At 40.5% G+C, this 23,344-nt stretch overlaps 1 protein-coding gene across 3 annotated transcripts in view; it reads left to right on the top strand.

The window, feature by feature from the left end:
• Window positions 1-22,959, top strand: part of tacc1 (transforming, acidic coiled-coil containing protein 1) — a 71,517-nt gene extending 48,558 nt beyond the window's left edge. For all 3 annotated transcript variants that reach the window (XM_036594253.1, XM_036594255.1, XM_036594254.1), the window contains 11 exons: window positions 6,867-7,956; window positions 11,438-11,498; window positions 13,002-13,128; window positions 15,259-15,311; window positions 17,130-17,258; window positions 19,178-19,254; window positions 19,353-19,396; window positions 20,673-20,833; window positions 21,303-21,409; window positions 22,023-22,143; window positions 22,668-22,959. In XM_036594253.1, the coding sequence (XP_036450146.1) occupies window positions 6,867-7,956; window positions 11,438-11,498; window positions 13,002-13,128; window positions 15,259-15,311; window positions 17,130-17,258; window positions 19,178-19,254; window positions 19,353-19,396; window positions 20,673-20,833; window positions 21,303-21,409; window positions 22,023-22,143; window positions 22,668-22,736 (2,039 nt within the window). In that variant the 3' untranslated portion in view covers window positions 22,737-22,959. The remainder of the gene's footprint in view (window positions 1-6,866; window positions 7,957-11,437; window positions 11,499-13,001; window positions 13,129-15,258; window positions 15,312-17,129; window positions 17,259-19,177; window positions 19,255-19,352; window positions 19,397-20,672; window positions 20,834-21,302; window positions 21,410-22,022; window positions 22,144-22,667) is intronic.
• Window positions 22,960-23,344: the final 385 nt, after the last annotated feature.

Here is a 23,344-nt window from a genome sequence, read left to right on the forward strand (position 1 = left end):
CTATTAGAGATACTGAACTGCTCCACACGCTGTGAGTGAGGTGATGCTAATTGGTAGCTATAAGCTTCTATTACTTGTTAGCTTCTTTAGCCTCGTAGCTCCAGTGCTTAAACTAAAGAAGCATAAAAGAGAAAACTTTGCAAATTTGTTTCCATTTAAAATATCCCTTTAGCTCAGTGTGGGAATCATCAGCTCAGGGCGGTTAGCAGAGCGCTGACTGACTGGGTATAAACCTCCATTACCTGTTAGCTACATTAGCCTCGTAGCTTCTGTATGAACTGCATGAAATGGACAAATACTAAATTGTGATTATATTGCTGCACAAGGTGTTTTGCCATCTGTCTGTCTGTCTGTCTATCTATCTATCTATCTATCTATCTATCTATCTATCAGTCTGTCTCTATCAGTCTGCCTGTCTGTCTGTCGATCTATCTGTCTGTCTAAAATATTCAGTTATTGATCTTCTGTAACATCAGTATTGCAAACGCTAATATCACAAAAATCACAGTGATGATTAACAAACAGTGAACTGTGCAGCTCTATATATTAAAACAGTGTGCAGAGTTAGGGTTAACAGTGGAGTGGAAGAGCGAGGGGGATGGGAGGAGAGATGGGGTGGATGGGTGCGTTTATATGGGCCTCAGGGTGAGCGTGTGGGAAAAGCCTTGAGTTTGGAATCAGTAGCTCAGTCTGGAACAAAGGCTTCTGCTCTTCTCTCAGCTGAGTTATCAATGGCCGAGGCCAAAGGCCTGCAGAGAGCCGTGTCATGTGATCAGGACTTTCACACACTCATTCTTATACACACACACACACACATATGAATGGGGTTTTATATCTATGCTTCAGTACTCTCTTACCTCCAATCTTTTTCTTTTATCCCAAACCAAAACTGTGTTGCTTATGTTGCGTCTAGATCAAGCAACTTCTAAGACTGAACTTTGGAGGTCTGTCTGCAGATTTCTTTGAGAAACTGAAAGTGGGTCTCCTGAAAAGAATAGAAGCTGTAATAAAGGTAAAGAGTGACTCACTGAACACTCAAACAGCTGAGGTTAGATTTAGACTATTTCCTTCCTTAAACAAGTGGATTATCTTATATAATCGATTCAGAAACATCTCCTATAAAACGAATAACTTATACTTCACTGCTGTTTTGACTGGAAATCAAATCAATACAAGATGCTCTGTCAAAAAAAAGACAAATTTCAAAAGAAGGCAGTGAGTTTTAGTTGATGGTGAATGTTTATGTCTGTGGTTCAGGGCTGTTCTTCTTTCAGTCCTCTGATGACTGTAGTTTCTAGTGTTCTTACACTAAATAACTGTGTTTAAAGTTTCTTTAACTGTCATTTCCTTCTGGAATTAGAAGTGTCTGTTAGTTTCAGCAGACTGCAGTAGTCGTAGTCTGTGTTCAGTGCAGACAGAGTGTACACGTGTCACGGTTTAAGTTACAGACAGAGCACATCTGTGTATGTGTGTGTGTGTGTGTGTCTCCAGCTACATTTATTTTCTGTTATAGTTGTGTAAAAGGATTATGTGTTGGTTATTTTGTTTGTGTTGGCTCCAATACAGACAAAAGTATGGGCAAATGCATAGACTGTGCTAGCTCTGTTAGACTGTGCTGGCTCTGCTAGGCTGTGCTTACTCTGTTAGGCTCTGTTAGCTTTGTGGGCTGTGTTAGCTCTATTAGACTGTGCTGGCTCTGTTAGGCTGTGTTAGACTTTGTTAGCTATGTTAGGCTGTGTTAGCTCTGTTAGGCTGTGTTAGACTGTGTTAGCTCTGTTAGGCTGTGCTAGCTCTGTTTGGCTGTGTTAGCTCTCTTAGGCTGTGTTAGGCTGTGTTAGCTCTGTTAGGCTGTGTTAGACTGTGTTAGCTCTGTTAGGCTGTGCTAGCTCTGTTTGGCTGTGTTAGCTCTGTTAGGCTGTGTTAGCTCTGTTAGGCTGTGTTAGGCTGTGTTAGCTCTGTTAGGCTGTGTTTGCTCTGTCAGGCTGTGTTAGCTCTGTAAGGCTGTGTTTGCTCTGTTAGGCTGTGTTAGGCTGTGTGAACTCTGTTAGGCTGTATTAGGCTGTGTTAGCTCTGTAAGGCTGTGTTTGCTCTGTTAGGCTGTGTTAGCTCTGTCAGGCTGTGTTTGCTCTGTTAGGCTGTGTTAGCTCTGTCAGGCTGTGGTGTGTTGTGGAAAATGTCTTCCTTCAGTCCTTTAGAGCTAGTGAAGAGGATCAGCTCCCTACAGAGCAACCCTGCTGTCACACAGCGGCACATCACACTGAACTCCAAAATAAGCTCCATTCATGCAGATAATCTTTCTGTACTTTTAGTATTTGAATACTTTTAAAGGAGGAATAAAGTACCCTGAGGCCCATCTAACCCCCCGCCAGGCCACATCTGGAACTATCTAAACCCCCCCATCCCCCATCTTTATTTTTACCAGGGTGTTGTTTGACAGAGAGACTTTTAATGAAGTAAAATTTTGAGAGATAATTCTCATTTTTAAAGACGTGTGTTCTATGGCATTGTGATCCACAGTTATACTTGAACATTTCCCACAGAGGCAGCGTGAGGGTGAGGCCTGAGATGTTTTGGGTTTTGGGTGGTTCAGAGGCTGTGGGGCGTTGGTCTCTGGGAGTGAGGAGGCTCAGTGCTGACCACAGAGAGTGAGGGAGGGAGAAGGAATGAGTGGAGGGTTATATATAGGGAGAGAATTCCTTGTTGTTGACTAATAATCTTGTAATGACTTATTTTCTGTTGTTCTGTTTCTGTTTTTCCAGTTACACAACTTTAAACTTGAAAAATTTTAGATCACAGCAGGAAAATGGTCAGCTTGATGTTATAAACTAAATGACTGATGTTTAATGAGCTTTAACCGTATCAAAGTTTTAGAGAATATTAGTTTAATGATGCATACTAGCTTGACTTTCTGATTATCCAGAAATAAAAGCTTTAATTACATGAACAGTGACTTAGTAAGAACGCATTTCAGTTAGACTTTGCAGGGAACTCCCACATACAGCCAACCGAAGCTGGAGGATGTGTTCATGTCCGAGTTAAATATTAACTGAATGTCTTCACGGTAGAGTAGAGGGACAGGTTGTGTTTATTTAGAGCGAACTGATGATTTTAATATGGGGTTATATTTAATATATATAATATGGAGTTATTGATAGGAATCAAAAGAAGAACACAGAGTCAATGTGTAAGTAAGAGTTGTGCAGGGTATTATGTTATGATATATAATAAAAGTGCTCTGGAAAATGCTTCATTCACTCTAGTTACTGCTTCATGACGTATTAATCAGCCCGCAGTTCCATTCCATTAGACCGAGGAGAGAACAGAAGGGCTGTTGACCTGAGAAGATTGAGGAACTGAAAAGTTTGGTGAATCTGCTGTGAAAGTGGAACACTGTTAAGATTGAAGTTCCTGTTTTTTTTTAACTGACAAATGTGTTAGAAGAGAATGAACTTCAAAAAATAAAAACTTACGTTTCAAAATAAGAGTTTGATGTGGTGTCTAAACACTGTTAAAATCTCAAAATTTACTCTTCGTTCCCCAGGACATGTGGACACTAAACTGCAAAAACAGCCCATGTTGAATCTGTTGTTTTTGTGATCTCATGACAACCAACACATTCAACAAATAACCACTTTGTTCAGCCTACAGCAGTTTAGCCCCGCCCACACACAGAGGAGTTATAAGTAGTGTTTCAGTCCAGATTGTTTTTTGAATGAGGTACAATCAGTTACATAGATCAGTCTTAAAGGATTTTGGAAACTTAAACTACACAGTTGTCATAAGTAAATAGAAATATACTATATGGGTCCTTTAAACTCATGTTTGTTGGTGCACAGTATTATATCAAAAGCCTTCAATAAGTCCTAAGCTGACAACTCCCTAATTTAATATAAAGATATAGTTCAAATAGAATAATATTCCCCCAGTCTACTAGAGCCTATTACAGATTACTGAACACATGCACATGCTTTGAGGCAGCGATTTAGGCATTCAGTTAGCACCATGCTAATTGGTGGGATGTAAGCTTCCATTACTGGCTAGCTACATTAACCTTGTAGCTGCAGTGCTAACATTAAAGAAGCAAACTTTATTGTTCTCTATGAGCATGGACTAAAATACAGTAGCGTCTAAAAGATACAGTGTGGATTTAAAGATGTTTTATTCAATATTTCAACAATCCTGCAAACAAGAAGTAAATAAAATTACTAAATAAGTAAAAAAGTATTAAATAATATACTGTTATAATATACAATGTATAATATATGTACATGCATACATACATACATAGATACATTTGTACATGGTATAAATATGCTGTTATATATAATGATTTTCTTTTGTTATCCTTGAGTCGTGAGATTTGACCCCAGCTTTTGAAATATAATATTCTATCTATGTAGTGATTTTATTAGAGCCTCATTCTCAATGTTCTACAGCTTTCTCAGTCATTTTAGAATCTAGTTCATCACTCTGGACATGTCAAACATGGCTACATATTTATTTACAGCTTCCTACTGATTATCTGAAAACTGTTGGACAAGATGAGCAGATTACAGTCACGTTGCACATTTTTTCTGCAGCCAAACTTGTTGTATGTTATAGAAAATAGCAATACATAAGCATAGCTAAAAACAGCCTGAATTTATCCCATATTTATAAATTGTTATAAACAGTGTGTTGTACACTGCCATGAATCCCAGTCAAGTCTGTTTGACATAAACACAAGTAATAACACTTTAACACAGCTAAATAATTCCATTTAGAGAAATGATCCCAAAAGCAGCGGAAAGATTTCATAAATGTTTTGACGAGGCTGTAACCGCCAATCAAACCAGCACTCCAGTGAGTGAGTCACTATAGTGCGCTTATAAATAGAGCCCGTCTTCAGCAGTAACCTAGCAACAAGCTGTTGCATCAGAACTCAGAGAAAGCCTCAGGAGCCGCTTCTTTAACAGGAAGTGAGGTTTACTGTTTGTTTACCGTAGCTGAATCTGTTTACTGAAGCTGAGTCTGTTTAGGCTCTTTTCCTCTTTAAGGCCAGCTGCAGCCTCAGCTCTGCTGATGAGTTTTCAGCGGCTGACCCACAGCGTCTGACCGGTGAAGAAAGGAGGCCGTTGTTGGACATCCTGAGTGATGCATTTCCTCCCCTGGGTGATGCGTTTCCTCTCCTTTCCCACAAAGGAAGCGTGTTCTTAAATCCCCTTTACAGCTCTAACAATGAGGTGGTGAAAAATATCCTCTAAGAACACTTAAACCGCCAGAACCCAAACAATACAGCCAGTACAATAGCTATTGTAGTCTGTGTTTGACACTTCTGATTTGTCTGTTTGTTTGCTTATTTACTTATTATGGTGTTCAATGGTTACCTATTACTAGGGCTGAGCAATATGATGATATATATCACTGTTGTGATAAATTATGTCACAATACAATACAGTATGCTTTTCTGAGTCCTGCCAGATATTGATTAAAAATGACTATGTTCACAGTTTTTGGTAGTATTTTTTAAAATGTTTAGTTTTTCTCTGTTCCAATTGATCAGATGTCTGAAAAAATAAATCGTGACATATTGTGTATCATGAATTTTTTCTGAAAAATTACAGTATTTTTTTGCCATATTGCCCACCTTTACCTATTACCAAATTCCTTATAGGAAAGTCTGTTCACTTAGCGGCCATCTTTGCAGCACCGCCGGACAGTTATTTACAGCCATACAAGTCCAGACTCCTCTCTCTCTGAATGAGAAGTGCCCATAATACTCAAAACTGATGGTCAAATAACCATTTAAAAAACAGGTCTGAAATCACTGATAAAATTTGACAAAATTCTTTTAAACAGTTTGTAGGATTTGGCTCAGTGACACACAAAAAATTGTGATTTTTCAGGTTGTTCTGGCTACTGTGCTTGTGCAAATCTCCACAACAAGGAGGGCTTTCCCGATCTATGGCAGAACCAACAAGCCGATTTTATTGAAGGGCAGGACTTTCTGCACAAACTGACGCCATGTTGAGCATTAAGAGCTTTTTCCATTCATGTTTCAACCACTGATCATCTCCTCATTTATAACATCTCTGCTGTTACATGCCATGTTCAGTACAAGGTTCTTATTACATAAGAAGTTCTGCACAGTCTGGCTCCTCGTTACCTGCTTGAGCTTCTGAAAACAAATTACATGCAATAAAAATAAACTTTACCTCTTACAGAGGAAAACGGTTCCGTTAGCTAACGATAGCGTTTCACTGGCTAACTTGTTTGGCTTGTGTTGTCACTGCACTCTGGACGTTAAAAGAGCACAGGCTGCAGGGCATTGGGGGTGGGTTTAGAGGGGCATACTCTAGTTAGCGGCAGACTTTGCCGCATTCCAGCACCAAAAGTTTAACAGCTTGTCCCCAGATGTATATTCTCGTTACGCGACCACATCTGGCCCTGCGAACCTAACCTCATCAAGGGTCTCTATGGAACATTCTGGCTCCGCCCCTCATTGCCTCCTAATTAATTTAACCAGCGTGTAAGTACGAACCTTTAAACATTTTTTCCCCACTGACTATAAATAAACAACAAACAAAAGAGAGACTGTGTGATGCACGGTCAGTTAGGAGACTGTATTATTATCTTCACTTTTATGTTCACTATTTGTTTGAAGGAGTTAGCCAGCCTGCTAAACTGCTATGTTAGCTCTTTGACTAACTGCATCTGCACACAAGTTACCCCACTGTCACCAACTACAGCAGTTATCTGCGCTTTTCTGCTACAGATCTGTATGCAGCATTATACTACCACAATATCTGATAAATTAAGTGTTGTTTCTGTTTGTTGTATTTCACAGCATGTATATACGTCATCAGTGTCTGTTTATCTTTCCTCAGGTTTAGAGGAAGACAGTGAGGACCAGCGACTTTCCATTGCTGAGGAAGCCGAGCAGATCTCCGTCCAGCTTGAAGCGGACCACCAACATGAGGCTTTATCTCTGCAAGACCACAGGCTGACCCCACAGCAAACCAATGACCCCCATGTTAAACCCTCCAGCATGACCACTGAGCCGGCTGAGGGTCCAGAACAGCATTCCCAGCCTGTGTGTAACGGCCACCTTCCGGAACATTCCCAAACTTCAGTTCCCAAACCACGGCCTCCGTCTCTGAAGATGAAATCTCCGCTGAATGCCGTTGACCCGAACGAGGTGGACGATGAGCCTCCTCCAGTGCCAAAGGGCAGCTACAGTTTCGACCCAGATCAATATGATGCTAACTTCAATCCATTTGCTAGCGGCGGATCCAAGCTGCAGAATTCCCCAACCCTACCAAAGGGCACGTATAGCTTTGATCCAGACAGCTTTGACGACTCCTTGGATCCTTTCAAGCCGTCAAAGTCTTTCAGCAATGACTCCGCTGATTCCCAGCCTGCATCCTCCAGCGTCCCAAAAACACAACTTCCAGACCCTGAATCCAATTACCAGGCAGATGCTGGGGAGGAAAATGCTGGACCCAAGAAAATTCCAGCACAGAAGCAAGGAAAAAGGCCTAGCGCTAAAGTCACGCCTAAAAAACAGCGAGCTAAACCTGCACCACAACAGCCAGAAGCTACAGAACAGTCCTCCAAGCCAGGATGTGACTCAGAAGCTCCTTTGAACGTTGACGATATCCCTATTCCCAAAAAATCATACAACTTCGACCCCAGCCAATGGGACGACCCCAATTTCAACCCGTTTGGAGGAACTAGCAAACTTAGCAGCTCCCTAACTCCTGCTAAAGCAGTGTATACATTCGATCCAGACAACTTTGACGACTCCATTGATCCTTTTAAGTCGACTAAAGTTTTTGGAGCAGGCGGTGACTCGGCAAAGGCAGAAACTGAGAAAAATTTGGATATACACGATGAACAAACAAGCCAAGAGTGCCCTCTGGTGGAGGAGAGGAAAGTGCGCCAGTCGCCCAAGAAAAACAAGGACAGGATCATCACGTGAGTGCGCTGTTTAGAGCCGTGCGTGGCCGGCATGCTGTTTGTGTTTATGTGTCTGTGAGTTCTTGCTGTGCGCTAATTCTGTCTGAGAGGGACTTAAAACTAATAGCAGGTCTTAAAGTGATAGTTCAGCCAAAAGTTTTATTTGCCTAGTCTCTCCACTTATCCCAAATGTAGTTCTTGATCAGTCAAGACATGTTTGATGTGTGAAGTTGTTTAGTTTTAGCACTGGAGCTACGAGACTAATGTAGTAATGGAAACTCATACCCCACCAGTTAACATGGTGCTAACTTTATGACTGAATTATCTCACACTGAAGTATCTCTAATAGACTTGATTGTGATTTCTGACACTGTATGACTCACCGGGTGTGTTTACATGCACTTAATACTCTGGTAACTGCAGAAAATCAGATTTTAACAGTAATCTGATCAACATGTTTACATGCACCTCAGTAATCAGATAATGGAAAAACTCCGGGCCTACATGAGTCAGGCAGTAATCAGATTTCTGCTTTGCAAACAGCCAGTAAACTCATAAAAGAAGACGTGATGTAAATGTAACGTAAAACTCCTTTTTTACATAAACGTAAAAACCTAAACATATATAACAAACATCATCTAGAAGATGAATAATATTTAAATCCTTAATTTTGTCAAGCATGTAATCAGTTTCAGTGTGGCTCCAGAAGTGTTTTGTTGCGTCTTGCCACAATGCTGCTGCTTATTTTCTGTACTCGGTCTGTTTTCAAACATACGGAGACTGAGAAATCCGAGAGCACTAATATATAAAAAGCTCTGTTCTGATTGGCTGGCCTGTATTGTGTCTTCTTCAAAGAGCAGGCTGGGCTGAAACACTCCTTACTCTGAGTAAGGGTGGGGCTAAACTGCTGTAGCCTGAATAGATGGATATATTTAAATGTATTGGCTTTCATGACATCACAAAAACAGAAAACAGCTGTTTTTGCAGTTTAGTATATTTGGAAAGTTTTACATACAGCACCAAACTCGTTTTCAAACAAAGTGCTGGTCTTCACTGCTTGAGTGTTTGTATCCAAGGAAAGTAATGAAAAGCAGCAAACAAGACCATTCTGCAAACCTGCACGCAGAAAGGTGATGTATGGATTTGCGCAATTGATCCATTGTACAGATGGAATTGTGTGAAAGCATAATTCCCCCTGCCCCAAATGAGCCCAGAATCGGTCCTGGGTGCGGACTCAGGTATTTGGGACAAGTGTGAAAACACCCTAATTCTAAAAAAGCAAAGAAATGTTGGTTTCCCATCAGCCCTTTAAAGAATTCTATCAGAAAGTATGAATACAGTGATTTAAATTGTGGACTAAATTAGACAGGGCTAATTATGTACTTATTTATACCATGTTGCTAACTGCATTCCTCAGTCATCACACACTTATGCATATGCATGGACTAATAAGTGGACAAGGTTTGAGTGTGATGATTTAACAATGCAGTTGGCACCATGCTAATTGGCGTACATAAACTTCCATTACTTGTTAGCTACATTAGCCTTGTTGCTGCAGTGCTAAAGCTAAAGAAGCAAACTTCAGACACCAAACGTGTCTCACGTGATCTACCGTAATTGGTTTAAGGATGGTTTAATGTATAACTGTGCATTAGGTTTTTGGCCGAACTCTTGCTTTACTGTGCGTTGAGCTGAGACTGGCCTGTTCTGGTCAGTGGTGAACGGTCAGTAGGTTCTTCTGCTGGGCTTTGTTTCTGTGTCTGTGCTGTTCTGTGTTCTGCAGTGTCCCAGTTCTCTTCAGTGTTACTGTCCTGTGCGTGTCTGAAGCCCGGCTGCTGCGGCCTCTCTCTGAACTAATCCCACTCAGCTCACTCTGCTCTTCTTTTTCTCTCCTCCTCCCTCCACTCGTCCGATTTTTAACGCTCCATCCCTCTCTCCATGTCCTCCCCTCTGTCTGCCCGTTTACTGTTACCATCAGGACCACTGAGCAAGTGCGGTTTCTCTGTTTGCTCCTGTAAGTATCTTCTCTTCTCTTCTCTTCTCTTCTCTTCTCTTCTCTTCACTCGTCTTCTCTATTCTCACTTCCACACTCTTCTCTTCTCTTCTCTTCTCTTCTCTTCTCTTCTCTTCTCCTCTTCTCTTCCCTCCTGTCTTCTTTTCTCTTCTCCTTTATTCTCCTCTTTACTCTTGTCTTCTCTATTCTTGTCACTTGTCTTCTTTTCTCTTCTTCACTCTTCTCTTATTCACTCTGCTCTTCTCTTCTCTGCTCTTCTTTTCTTCTCCTCTCTCTTTTTCTCTTCTTTTCTCTCTCTTCTTCTATTCTCTTCTCTTCTTTTCTCACCTCTTCTCAATTCCTTTATTCTCCCCACTTCTTATTTCTCGTCTCTTCCTTTCTTTTCTCTTCACCTCTCTCTTCTTATCCTCTCTTCTATTCTCTTCTCTCCTCTGCTCTCTATTCTCTTCTCTCTTCTTCTATTCTCTTCTCTTTTCTTCTCACTTCTTCTCTCTTCTCCTCTCTTCTATTCTCTCTTCTCTTCTCTTCTCTTCTCTTCTCTTCTCTTCTCTTCTCTTCTCTTGTTCTGCTTGTTCCTGCTTTTACCCTTTGTGTTCCACTGCATGCTGTGCTGTTGCATGTATCTGTAAATATAGGCCATGTCCGACTTCCTCTCTAATTTTTTTTGTGTCTAATTAGTAGGTATTGATTAGTCTGATAAGTATTGATTGGGCAGTAGACTAAGTGTCCTGCAGGCTGTTATAGATTTTTGTACAGTATTAAATTCTTTGAGGGTCACTAATTTACCCCCCTGCTGTAAGTGTCCCAGCACTGCATCTCTGACCTTACAAAGAAGTCCATATTGCAGCATTACTTATTAAAACGTTACTTATTATCTCCAACAAACATGCTAACATGGCTAACAAAGCTAGGAGACGCTAATTACCGTGGCAGCACGATGTCACGACTCAGTACATCACTGTGCTTTATAGTATCACAGCTACAGCGTGGTCAATGTCAATGTGTAGCAAACAGTCAGCAGCGTTTAGACGCTGTAGAAGATGACAAGATTTACTGGCCTTTCGCAGCTTCTGCCATCTACAGGCATTAAGGAGGTACTACATCCACACTGACTTAACTGTAGCAGTGGGTGTGAATAGTCAGTAAACACTGATGCTGATATGTTGTTTTTCTACACAGATTATCAGTGCAGAATTGCGCTGATTGAAAAATAGAACTGCAGTTGAGTGATTTATCATTATATGGGCACAGCTCTGCTCTTCTTTTCTCCAGAGCTGTCTGGAAGGAAGCTAGTTTCATTCTGCTGAGTCATTGTGCTAAAATGACCTGATACTGAGGTCAAGTACCTGCATCCAGACACTGACTCTCTGTCTCTCTATCCCTCTGTCTATCTATCTATCTATCTATCTATCTATCTATCTATCTATCTATCTATCTGTCTATCTATCTGTCTGTCTGTCTATCTGTCTATCTGTCTGTCTGCAGGAACTCCTGTAAAGTGAAGAAATATGAGAATAAGTCTTTAGTGCTGGACGTCTGCAATCAGGTAAGACTCATTTTTTATGCAGAGAGAGGGAGAGAAGGAAGAGATGCTCTGTATTGTTCTGTGGGTATTGATCCCCATACAGCTATAAAACCTCCCACTGCTGACTCACTCACTGTGATATTACTGCAGTGACTCAGCAATGTTCTCTCTCTCTTCTCTCTCTCTCTCTTTGCTGTTTTTCTCTCTCCCTCATTCCACAATCTCATTCCTGCCTCTCTTTCCTTCCTTTCTCTCTCTCTCTCTCTTTTCTCTCTCTCTCTCTCACTCTCTCTCTCACTCTCTCTCTCACTCTTTCTCTCTTTCTCTGCTGTTTTTCTCTCCCTCTCATTCCTCTATCTCACTCCTGTCTCTCTCTCTCTCTCTCTCTCTCTCTCTCTCTCTCTCTCTCTCTCTCCGTCTTTCTCTCCCACCTTTCTCTCTCTCGCTCACTTGCTCACTCTATCTCTCTCTCCTTCCTCTCTCTGCTGTTTTTCTCTATGCTGATTTTCTCTTTCTTTCTCTCTCTCTCCTCTTCCTTCCTCTGTCTTTGCTATCTTTCTCTGTCTGTCTGTCTTTCTCTCTCTCTCTCTCTTTCTCCCTACAGTCTTTCTCTTTCTCTCTCGCGCTCCGCTATCAATTCAGTTCAATGACTATGAAGTACAGTATTGCTAAAGCGTCAGATCAGTGGTAGTGAACAATGAAAACAATAATGAAAACAAAATATAACAAAACAACACAATAATAAGCATTTTCATTATTAGAATTACAATGTTGCGATGTTACTATCATGGTAATTATACTAATTATTAAACAAATGATATTTAACATAAATAGGTTGAGTAATGTTAGCGGTCAGTAGAGTGAGGGTCAGTAGAGTGGGTGTACGGAGGGTGGGGGTCAGTAGAGTGAGGGTACGGAGGGTGGGTTCAGTAGAGTGGGGGTACGGAGGGTGGGGGTCAGTAGAGTGGAGGTACGGAGGGTGGGGGTCCGTAGGCTGGGCGTAAGTGGGGGGTGGTAACCCACCGTCTCTCAGGTGGTGACATGTTATGTTTAGCAGCGAGGGGGCTGAGTGCCCAAAAAGAATTAGTAATTGCTCTAATTGAGTACATTTTTCAAAATTTGGGATTAGTTGGTTGAACTCTCTCGTGTTGGTCTGAATTTTTCACAGTAAAGAAGAAAGTGCATTTCTGTCTTGACCTCTTTCTCTCTCTTGTTATTCTCTTTCTCTCTGCTGTTTCTCTCTATCGCTGTCGTCTTTCTTTTTCTCTTGCTCTCTTTCTCTTTGCTGTCCTTCTGTCTTTCTCTCTGCTCTTTCTCTCTCTCTCTCACTCCTGACTTTGTAAAAGATTTGAACAAAAGCAACATGTCACAATTTTGTAACTGAGCAAACAAAAACATTTCTTTTTTGGTTACTGAGGTTAAGATTAGGATTTGGCCTAGCCAAATGGGCCATATTATTATTATTATTATTATTATTATTATTACATATAGATATTTACATATATACATAATTTATATGTGCAGGGTGAGGAGGTGCAGGAGGAGTCTGTTACTCCGTTGGATCTCCCTGTACGACACGCCACTGATGAGGAGAAGCTGGCCTCCACAGGAATGGTGCAGAAAGACCCGACAGACACGAAAACCACAGATGGTGAGAACATAAATAAACTCCAGTGAACCTGTAAACATTCACATTAAAACACTGTATGTGTATTGTAACTGTAATTCCGAATGCAGTTTAATTCAAATAATCATTTTTCCTTCAGTAGTTTGCTATAACTGACCTTATTAAAGGGAAATTCCACCGAATTTTCTAAATTCCTCCATAAGTGAGTGTGTGAGATGTAAACAGAGTGATTCAGAGTGATTTGGTGTGAAATAGTTCAGATTTCTTTACAGTGGTGGTGATACCAGGGGTTACCATGACTACAACACAAATATAGACATTTGTTTACTATCCAAAACCACCAGTGAACCTACACATGTCTTCTGAGTTTTATGTGGAATGTTGACGATGGGAAAATAATAGAAAATCTGAAATCATAAGTTTTCTTTGGGGACTATTTTGCCTCACAACACCCTGCATGTATCCCTCCACAATGAATTGAATTTTAAGACCAAAATCTTCTTAAAACTACTGTAAAACAGTGTCTTTCAAGCAGTGTATTCATAACCATTTCATATAATAACTTTCTATGAGGGAGCTTTTAGAGGTGGACATCTGGTTCCTATTACTACTTTGTTTATATCTTAAACAATATCACACGTGTAAATATTTGTATATTAGTGACAGTGCTACATTGGGAGTAAAGCCAAAAGGCCATGCCCACACTCTCCCATTGTTGTGATGCAAGCACTCAAACCTTTTAGGTGTTCAAAGCACCTTTAGACCAAAAGTGTTTCAATATGAATGTGTAATAGCAACAATTTGGAAAGGAAAACTGTCTAATCATTAGTTAGATGAAAACTTCATAATAAGAATGTATTTTGATGATCAATGTGTTGATTTATGTTAAACTCTTACTTTATTGAGAAAAGACTTCTCCAAACATTTCGCCTTTGTGTCCTCACATGAACATAAAGGATGGGAATCAAAGGGCTCTGTTGATTCTCCAGCTCTGCTTTTTCAGCGCTCATAAACAGAAGGTTCCGGCTGAAACAGTGACCATATTGAGCCGGTCAGTCTGTTAATGAGGCCTGGCTGGTCCAGCTCTGGTAGAAAAGCTCTTTTAGAAAAGCATTCTGCTTCAGTGTCCAAACACAGAGCAGCTTCTCTGCTCAGAACACTCAGCCTCTGTGTGCACAGGGCACGCGGGGCCTGTTTAGGCATTAATGTGCCTAATAAACAAAGACAAACTCCAGACAATTTAATTGGTCCACTGTATTTTGAATGGGAGACACCATAAAGAGCTCGCAGGACCACCAGAGAGTATTGTAGGGACGCATGATATAGACAAAATACTAGCACTGTGATTATACTGCAGCATATTGAGATTGTATACGCCATGCAATAAATTAAAACACACTGGTGAATCAATACTGTGACCTAATTAATGACTGTTCCTGCATTATTTTAACTAAAATATTTGTTAGTGTGCCTAATAAACAAAAGGGTTTTCAGCACAGTAGTGATATTACCTATTCTGAGTGACTGAGTAATTACTGAGACACCAACAAAGGTTTCGCCGAAGGCACTTTTAGTGGATTATATCAATTAGTATGAGTGACAGCAGGCATCACTTCTGTTTCATCAGCTCTTAACAACTTGCTTTGTTTCTCGAAATAATGTCATGTTGAGCATTAATAATATTTTATGCTGCCTGGCCACTTTTTTTGAGAAACATGTACTTTGTACTTCTACTCACTGGCCACTTTATTAGAAACACCTGCATTGTACTTCCACTCACAGGCCACTTTATTAGAAACACCCACCTTGTACCTTCACTAACTGGCCGCTTTATTAGAAACACATACCTGTTCTTTCACAAACTGGCCACTTTATTAGAAACACCTGCGTTGTGCGTCTGTCTACAAGATGAAACTCCAAAGGGGTTTCTGATAAAGTGGTCAGTGAGTGAATGTATGTGTATTAAAGCTTTACTGCCCTCTAGTGGCCATTTAGAGATTTGCACTCAGTATGAGCTGCTTGTCAGGTTGATTTGTATCTAAAGATGTTGAGAGTCTAATTTAAACCCACTTCCTCAGTGTTCAGTTAGTGTCTGCAGTGTGTTGTAACTTAATAATAAAACTGAATGTAATGCCGGTGTTCTTCTGTTCTCAGACCTACAGATGGGCAAAACGGACCACTTCAGTGAGAAGGAAGTCTGCACACCTGTGAGTGGTATTTTTTTTTACTTACTTACCCACCTATTTGTTTATTTAATTGGGACAGTTACACATGTGTAGAAAAGTGCACTCTTAAAAAAGATGGTCTCTAAGGGTTCTTTAGTAAAGAAAATGGTTCCATATAAAACCATGAACACAAAAACAACCCTTTGCATGATTAAAGGGTTCTTTGCATCATCAAATTTTTCTTTAGACTGATGGAGAATGTCTTGTGTGTGGTTCTCTGTAGAACCTTTTTAAAAAGGGTTCTTTCCAGCACCAAAAAGGGTTCTTCTATTGTTACGATGTAAGGCTTGCAAAAATAGAAGAACCCTTTTTGGTGCAATATAGAACCCTTTTCAAAAAGGTTCTATACAAAACCATCTACGACACATTCACCATCAATCTGAAAGAACCATTTCACCATGCAAAGAACCCTTTAATCATGCAAAGGGTTCTTTTAGTGTTCTTGGTTCTATATAGAACCATTTCCTTTGCTAAAGAACCCTTTAAAAACATCTCTTTTAAATACAACACAAAATGTGGCCTGTGCAAAATGTTGTATGTTTATCCTAATATGTTAAACAGAAATTGCAGAAAAATGTTATATTTTACTGTGTCTCTGTTGAGGATGTGTTCACTTATTTTCACTTAGAAAACCAACAACATTATGTAATGTGGGACCGGGGGTGTTTAAACTTTTGCATGCAACTGTTACAACCGTTTTGCAGTCTCTAGATGGGCCATCAATAAAAAGTTTTAAAAGACAATTTACACCTGATTAACTCTTCAAACTTCAGGCTTATTATTCAATTATTAATGAATTATTGAGTATCTACTATGAATTATTGAGTATGTACTATTAATTTTTCAGTATCTACTATTAATTATTCAGTATGTACTATAAATTATTCAGTGTCTACTATAAATTATTCACTGTCTACTATGAATTATTTAGTATATTTTATGAATTATTCAGTATATTTTATGAATTATTCAATAATTACAATAAATTATTCATTATCTGCTTTTAATTATTTACTAATGTGTTAGCTCTGTAGTTGTGAGAGCGGGAACTGAAGTGTGGACCCACACACAGATTCTCAGAGTTTCAGGGGTAAAAATGATATACATTTAGAAAATAAACAAACTTTACCATTCTGTGAAACCCATTGTTGGGGTGAGGTAGCTCACTGTAATGTGTAACAGCAGTGGTCAGAGGAAACACAGAGACTGCAGAAGTCCTATGATAAATAAATGGTCTTTATATGAGTGGAAGTGGGGGTGGGGGTGGGGTGGGGAGGCCAAGTTCCAGAGCACTGGAGACTGAAGCTTTAAGCCACTGTCCTGTGCTCTGAGGCAGAAATGGTCAGTGCTTAACAGATGTCTAGCAGCGCTGCAGCTCCTTATAAAAGGCTGTGCAGTGATTGGCTGAGAAACAATCATATCCTTAAAGAAGATTAAATCATAATCTGACCAAGGACATTGGGTGACCACATGGCTGCTAATTAGCTGGGTCAGACACGGAGGGGAGAATGTGTGAGCTTCTCTTAGACATAATTCCTTCAGTGGATCATGAATAAATAATGGTAAATTAATAAAAGTCCAAGTATATAATAAGTCCAGTTATGATGCATTGAACACATTAGGATATAATGAATATAGTTAACTGTAATACATCAAATAGAGAACATTAAGCATTTGAACCCTAGTTTTATTATGTATTTATACATTTTAAGGCATATTATTCAGGAAATTATTCGTAAGGTTGATATTAATTGTAAGGTTAGATATGAGAGTGAGGGGTTTAATCTGCTTGTGTTGCAGACTGAGGGCTTGTGTAAGCCCCCAGCTCTGATTGGCTGTGAGAAGACAGAGAAGTCCTCTCCAGGTCTGGATTCCATCCCCCTCAGCGAAATGGACAAAGCAGCTGTACTGACCCTCATCAGAGAGGAGGTACATGACATGCTACATATAGTTTTTATAAATGTTATTAAAGCTTTTTATGCTGTCTGCAACACACCCTCCTGTAGCTTTTTCCAGAAATTTGCTGGATCGTAGAGCCTACATACGAATAGTGTGCTTCTGCTTCCTGAAGTGCTCAGACACAAGGTTTTCGTGCAGTGATCGTTCAGATGCAAACAGGAGATTGTTCGAGAACTCAATCAAGTTTGCATTCACATTGTTTTCAATAGAGGCACAACGGAAAATTCTGCCAATGCAAGCGGCGACAGACTGCAGAGTATAACGCTCCATCACAAGTGTAATTTTCCCAACTTTTTGCCGTCAACTGCCGTGGTGGAATAAACAGGATGTTGATTTTTTTTGGGAGCCATGGACGCCAAACGTCTCGTTGTTGAACTCCAGACAAACACAGTATAATACAACAAAAATAAGAGTACAACGCGGCTTCTGAATTTTCCACTTTAAACAAGCTACACTGATAACACTCTCCTCTAATAATCATCTATTTTAGTGGCACCGCAGTCACCATGCCAACGTTTGCGTGGCTTCATGCTGCCATCAGCCGCGTGCTGCTATGAGTTGCGTAAAAAAGGTTTTTTCAATGCAAACATGAACGCAACTTTAATCCCACAAATGACCTCACAATGGATAGATATTACATACAAGTTCACATTACACCACACACTCTAGCAACCACCTGGAATACCACAACAATGGCCTAACAAGCATCTAACAACCTTCTGAAACACCCTAACTACCAGCAGAGATACCACAGTAACAGCATTTCAGCACCATAGAAAATACCATTAAGACCATAGCAACCACCTGCAACACCATAGGAACCATCTAGCAACATTCTACCAGTACCCACTTACTCTGCACCATCACTCTGCATTTTCTTCAGGAAATTCACTTTTCTAGTTATTAGATAAGTCTGGGAACACAGTCTCAGACAAGAGTATTAAAAATGTTTGTATGAAACTAAACTTGAGTATTTTGCTGAACATCCAGCAAAGCTTGAATGAGCAATATAAATATGATAAAACACAGCTTGATCAGACCTATCTGAGAACTGTGTGGGCGTGGCTGATGAGCAGTTTGATTGACAGCTCTCTGTCCAACACTCGCAGCCTGCTCCACCCCTCATACAGAACTAAAACTATTATCCAGCTTTTATGTGATGCTAACTGGATAAAAAAGTAACAGACATGCAGACAGATGGATGGAGGAAGCAATGCATGAATGAAGGAACAGACGAATGAACAATGTTGGTGTTGGATAAACGAGTGAACGGGCGACAGACAGCTACAGACAGGTCTTCTAGCTTGCTAACCTTTCTTTATGCTGGGTTAGCTTTAGCTCACTAAGTTCTGAAGCTCTCTGGCTCTGAAGCTGTTCTGTGTGGGCGGGGCCACAGACACAGCCTTGTCATTAGTCAGGGCAATGCTTACAGAGGCGTTACCCAAGATTAGGACCGCCCAGTTTACATCGATAGGAGAGAAATATGGTGAAATACAGCACATATATATAAACAGACATTTATTAGATGCTGGGAAGGTTTTTATCAGACAGACATTGTACATGTTTATTTTGGGCTCAAAGGAACAAGATTAACATAATTAGAAAGGAAACTCAGATTTCGGTGTCCTGGGGCTTTGTTTAGCTGACTTCAAGTTGTGAAAAAAAACAAACAAAAAAAAAATGTATAAGTACATCACATTGCTATTAGAGTTCAGAGTTTTTATTAAACTTGTAATTATGTAATTTCACTGTAGCTTTAAGAAAAAAGGCCATTTTGCTTTAAGAGTGGCTCTATATAATGTTTCAGTCTGTTCTGTTTTGATGAATAAGCTTGACCTACTCTGCTCTGTGCCATAGATGTGCCTAAGGTTGAGTTTATGTCTCCACAGATCATTACTAAAGAGATCGAGGCGAACGAGTGGAAGAGGAAGTATGAGGAGAGCAGGATGGAGGTGATAGAGATGAGGTACAGCAAAAACTACAGCTCCCATAATGCAACACTTTCCCTGAAGTAATTATTTTGTGGAAATAAAGGAATGATTGTGTTTGTTTGTCTCTTAATAGGAAAATAGTGGCTGAATATGAGAAGACGGTGGCACAGATGATAGGTGAGCCTTGTTTGACATGGCTGAATTAATAGTTTGGCCACCAAAAAAAAAAACCCAGTTTTCCTTCCTTAACCACAAATGTAATGGATTAGCCAAGACATGTTTGGTGTCTGAACTAGGGGGGTTGTACGACTTCAGATTTTTTAAAGTGGACGGTTATGTGATGAAAGCTGAACTGACATCAACTAATCACTGATGACATCATGTATAAAACCACAGGTGAAAAATCTGTGATGACGCCTTCAGGGAACTGGAGATACAGACCCCAGAATCTCGCAGATTTGTGTCTGACTTAGGTGCACCCTAAGCAGACTTGCCGAGACACTCACCCACGGTGAAGGTCCAGAGAGCCAGAGAAATTTAGAGTGCAGTAACTCTGCAAAAATAAAAGTAACTGACTTCAAACTGTACATGATTGCAGGGCTATATGCTCCCTCTCCAACCACACAGCAGTTTTAATTCTAGTCTTCTGGAAAAAACAGAGACAACAACATTCAATATCTGATCTTTGAAACTCTGTAGATCGGTGGAGGACAAAGCCAAACTCCACAGGTGAGTAGAGCGTGACGTGCCCTTTTCACTGAGCCCTGGATCGCATTGCTGGCCTTCAGGAAACCAGAGATACAGACTCTGAAATCTCCAGGCTCCTCACTTGCTGTCTTCTCTGAGGCATCCATGTTGTTTAGTATCATAATCACATGATCAGCGACTCGATGACATCAAGCTTAAAGCGTCATCGCCGAGAAGTTAAGTTGACTAGTTTGTGCAACCCCTAAACTGAAGTTTGCTTCTTTAGTTCTAGCACTGGAGCTACGAGGCTAATGTAGCCAACAAGTAATGGAAGCTTATACCCACCACCAACGATAGATTTGACATGGACTAAATATTGACTAAAGTACAAACAAAATTAGTGCTACTGTTTATGGCCTATTATTCTTACCTATGCACCTATGTAAGTCCATGTTTTTGTCTAGTTGTTAAGTAATCTCAATTTAACCTGCTTATGTAATGTCTGCAATGATTTACAGATAGTAAATCAGTAGGTTGCCAGATGCTAATTGGTGGGGTACTTTCACTACCTTTTAGCTACATTAGCCTCACAGCTTCTATGCTAAAACTATAGATGGAACCTTTAGACACCAAACGTGTCTTGATGGGAAGTTACTGGGGGACACTGTAAACTAGACCTTTCACCACTACCTTTAGGATTGGGGCCACTATGTATATTTTGTTTTGTTGAACTGTTGCTTTAATATGAGTGTGTTGCTCCTCTCAGAAGATGAGCAGAGAAAGAATATGGGCTCCCAGAAGAGCGTCCAGCAGCTGACCATGGAGAGGGACCAGGCACTGGCTGACCTCAACTCAGTGGAGCGATCGCTCTCTGACCTCTTCAGACGCTACGAGAACATGAAGACCGTGCTGGAGGGGTTTAAGAAGGTGGGTACGCTTACATTATATCACTACAGCAGTTTAGCCCCACCCACTCAGCCTTCAGCAGTTAAGCCCCACCTGTTCACTGTACAGCAGTTTAGCCCCACCCACTCAGCCTACAGCATTTTAGTTTCGCCCTCTCAGCCTACCGCTGTTTAGTCCCGCCCACTCAGCCTACCGCAGTTTAACCCCACCCAGTCAGCCTACAGCAGTTTAGTCCTGTCCACTCAGCCTACCGCAGTTTAGCCCCACCCATATAGCCTACAACAGTTTAGCCCTTCCCATTCAGACTACAGCAGTTTAGCCCCACCCATTCTACCTACAGCAGATTAGCCCCGCCCATTCAACATTCAATATTAACAAGTCAAGTCTCCAGTAAACAACACATATATGTTTATTGTATGTAGCTTAACCAGTCTGTAGTGTAAAGTATGTTGAGTGAGCTGACGGCTCTCTCGCTCTTTTTCCTTCTCAGAATGAGGAGGTGTTGAAGAAGTGCGCTCAGGAGTATCTGGCGAGGGTGAAACAGGAGGAGCAGCGCTACCATACACTCAAACTGCACGCAGAGGAGAAACTCGACAAGTAAGACTGACCCACTGCAGCATTTTAAACCCTTTAAGGCTGATGCAAAACAGTGGCTATTTCTGCCACTATGTATCTACTCTTACCTGTTAATAAAGCGGTTTATAAATGCTGTTATTGCATTCACTCTATATGTAAATAACATATTCTAACAAAGGTAAAAATTCTTAGAATTGAGTTTGTGTTACAAACTACTTCTTAAGACAAATAATCACATGAATAGGAACATGAGAAGCACATCAGTCACATTTTATTGCAATTAATTATCTGATGATACAAAACAGTAATAAGCAGAAAAGCCACTTGCATCTTTTATACAGTCATAGAAAACACTATGGGACACTGTAAGCTCTGGTTCAAAACATGCATTAATAAAATGATTTTACTGTTGCCAATGGCAGCTTTTTGTGGGGGCTGTAACAGGGCTGTATGTTTATTAAATACCTGGGGAAGGTGCTGCAGTGTAATTTGGAATGCATCTGTGCTCCTGTGCACCTGAGTGTTTACAGGTGTGCGATTAACACAGATACGTAGCTCACGCAGGCGTGTCAATAGCTCAGGTGTGTTGTTAGTGCAGGTGTGTGTGACGCTATGCTCTGTGCTGCTGTTTCAGGGCAAATGAGGAGATTGCCCAGGTGCGTTCAAGGGCGAATGCGGAGAGCGTGGCGCTAAACGCCAGTCTGAGGAAAGAACAGATGAAGGTGGAGTCTCTGGAGAGAGCGCTAGAACAGAAGGTACAATCATCTTCAGCCTTTACATATGACTCTGGAATTTAGTATTATTTATTCCATTCTGTATAATAAACAGTTTTCCAACTACTTGTAAGATAAGAGAAGATAATCCTTTATTAGTCCCACAACTGGGCAAATTCCCTGTTTATTTAACACCTGTCCTGCACATTTTGGTGTTATCTAGCTCTAACTTCAAGCCAGGAATGGCTTCTTTAGTGAGCAGATTAGCTGGATTAGGGAACTAGAATTGGGAACTAGCTAACTAGAATAGCTTATCAACCGTTTTTTAGCCAGTGCTAAAGCTTTAGCTTTGAGGGTCTCAAGGACATTGCATGTAAAAGAGCAAATCTGATCAAATTTCATAATTATGTTTTTAATTTTTTATGTTTTCGAAATTATTACCTGAACACTCATTTTGATAAAAATGAAAATATATATTTCTGAACAGACTCTAAAAGCATAAACATAAAAATGCAGACCACTATGTTAAAAGTAATTTACTGTGTATTTGTTCCTCTCTTCCTCAGAATCAAGAGATCGAGGAGCTGACGAAGATTTGCGATGAACTCATAGCCAAACTGGGCACAACAGACTAACACTCAGCGAGATAGACTCTTCCAGCCTCCGACACCCTCCCCCAGCTCCTCAAACTTCGCTTTAACACCTATAAACCCACTCCCAAACTGCCCAGAGTGTACATCTGCACATCTGGGCTGCCTCCTGAAGAAGGAGGAGTCCTTGCTTCCTCTCCTCAAGCATGAAAACGCAACAACGGCTGATAAAATGAAGGAATAAAGTGGAATGGAAAGCAAAAAAAAACCCCTCTCAGTTATACCAACACTCTTTTAGAGACTCAGGAGAGATCCAGCAGCAGCCTACACGGGATTAGTTATGTTTTAATGTGAGGTTGTTTTGTGGGCGAAGCTGAAGTTGGCTTCTAAATCGCCAGCTTCTTGGTTGAATTTTCCGTTCCAGCGGTGCAGCGGTCACATACAGAATGTGTGGAACTTAAGGGGGAATGGAAAATTCACATGAGTATTTATTTGTGAGTGTTGTGTTTGTATGTTAGGGCTGCACGTTATGGACAAAATACTAGTATTGTATTATTTGATTATATTGCTGCATATTGCGTTTGCAATATACCTTGCAGTATATTATGTATACTTTGCTAAGTCAGTAATGTGACATGGAAAAAGATTTGCTT

Source organism: Colossoma macropomum, unplaced genomic scaffold (assembly GCF_904425465.1).
Source record: "Colossoma macropomum unplaced genomic scaffold, Colossoma_macropomum, whole genome shotgun sequence".
Classification (NCBI taxonomy): Eukaryota; Metazoa; Chordata; class Actinopteri; order Characiformes; family Serrasalmidae; genus Colossoma; species Colossoma macropomum.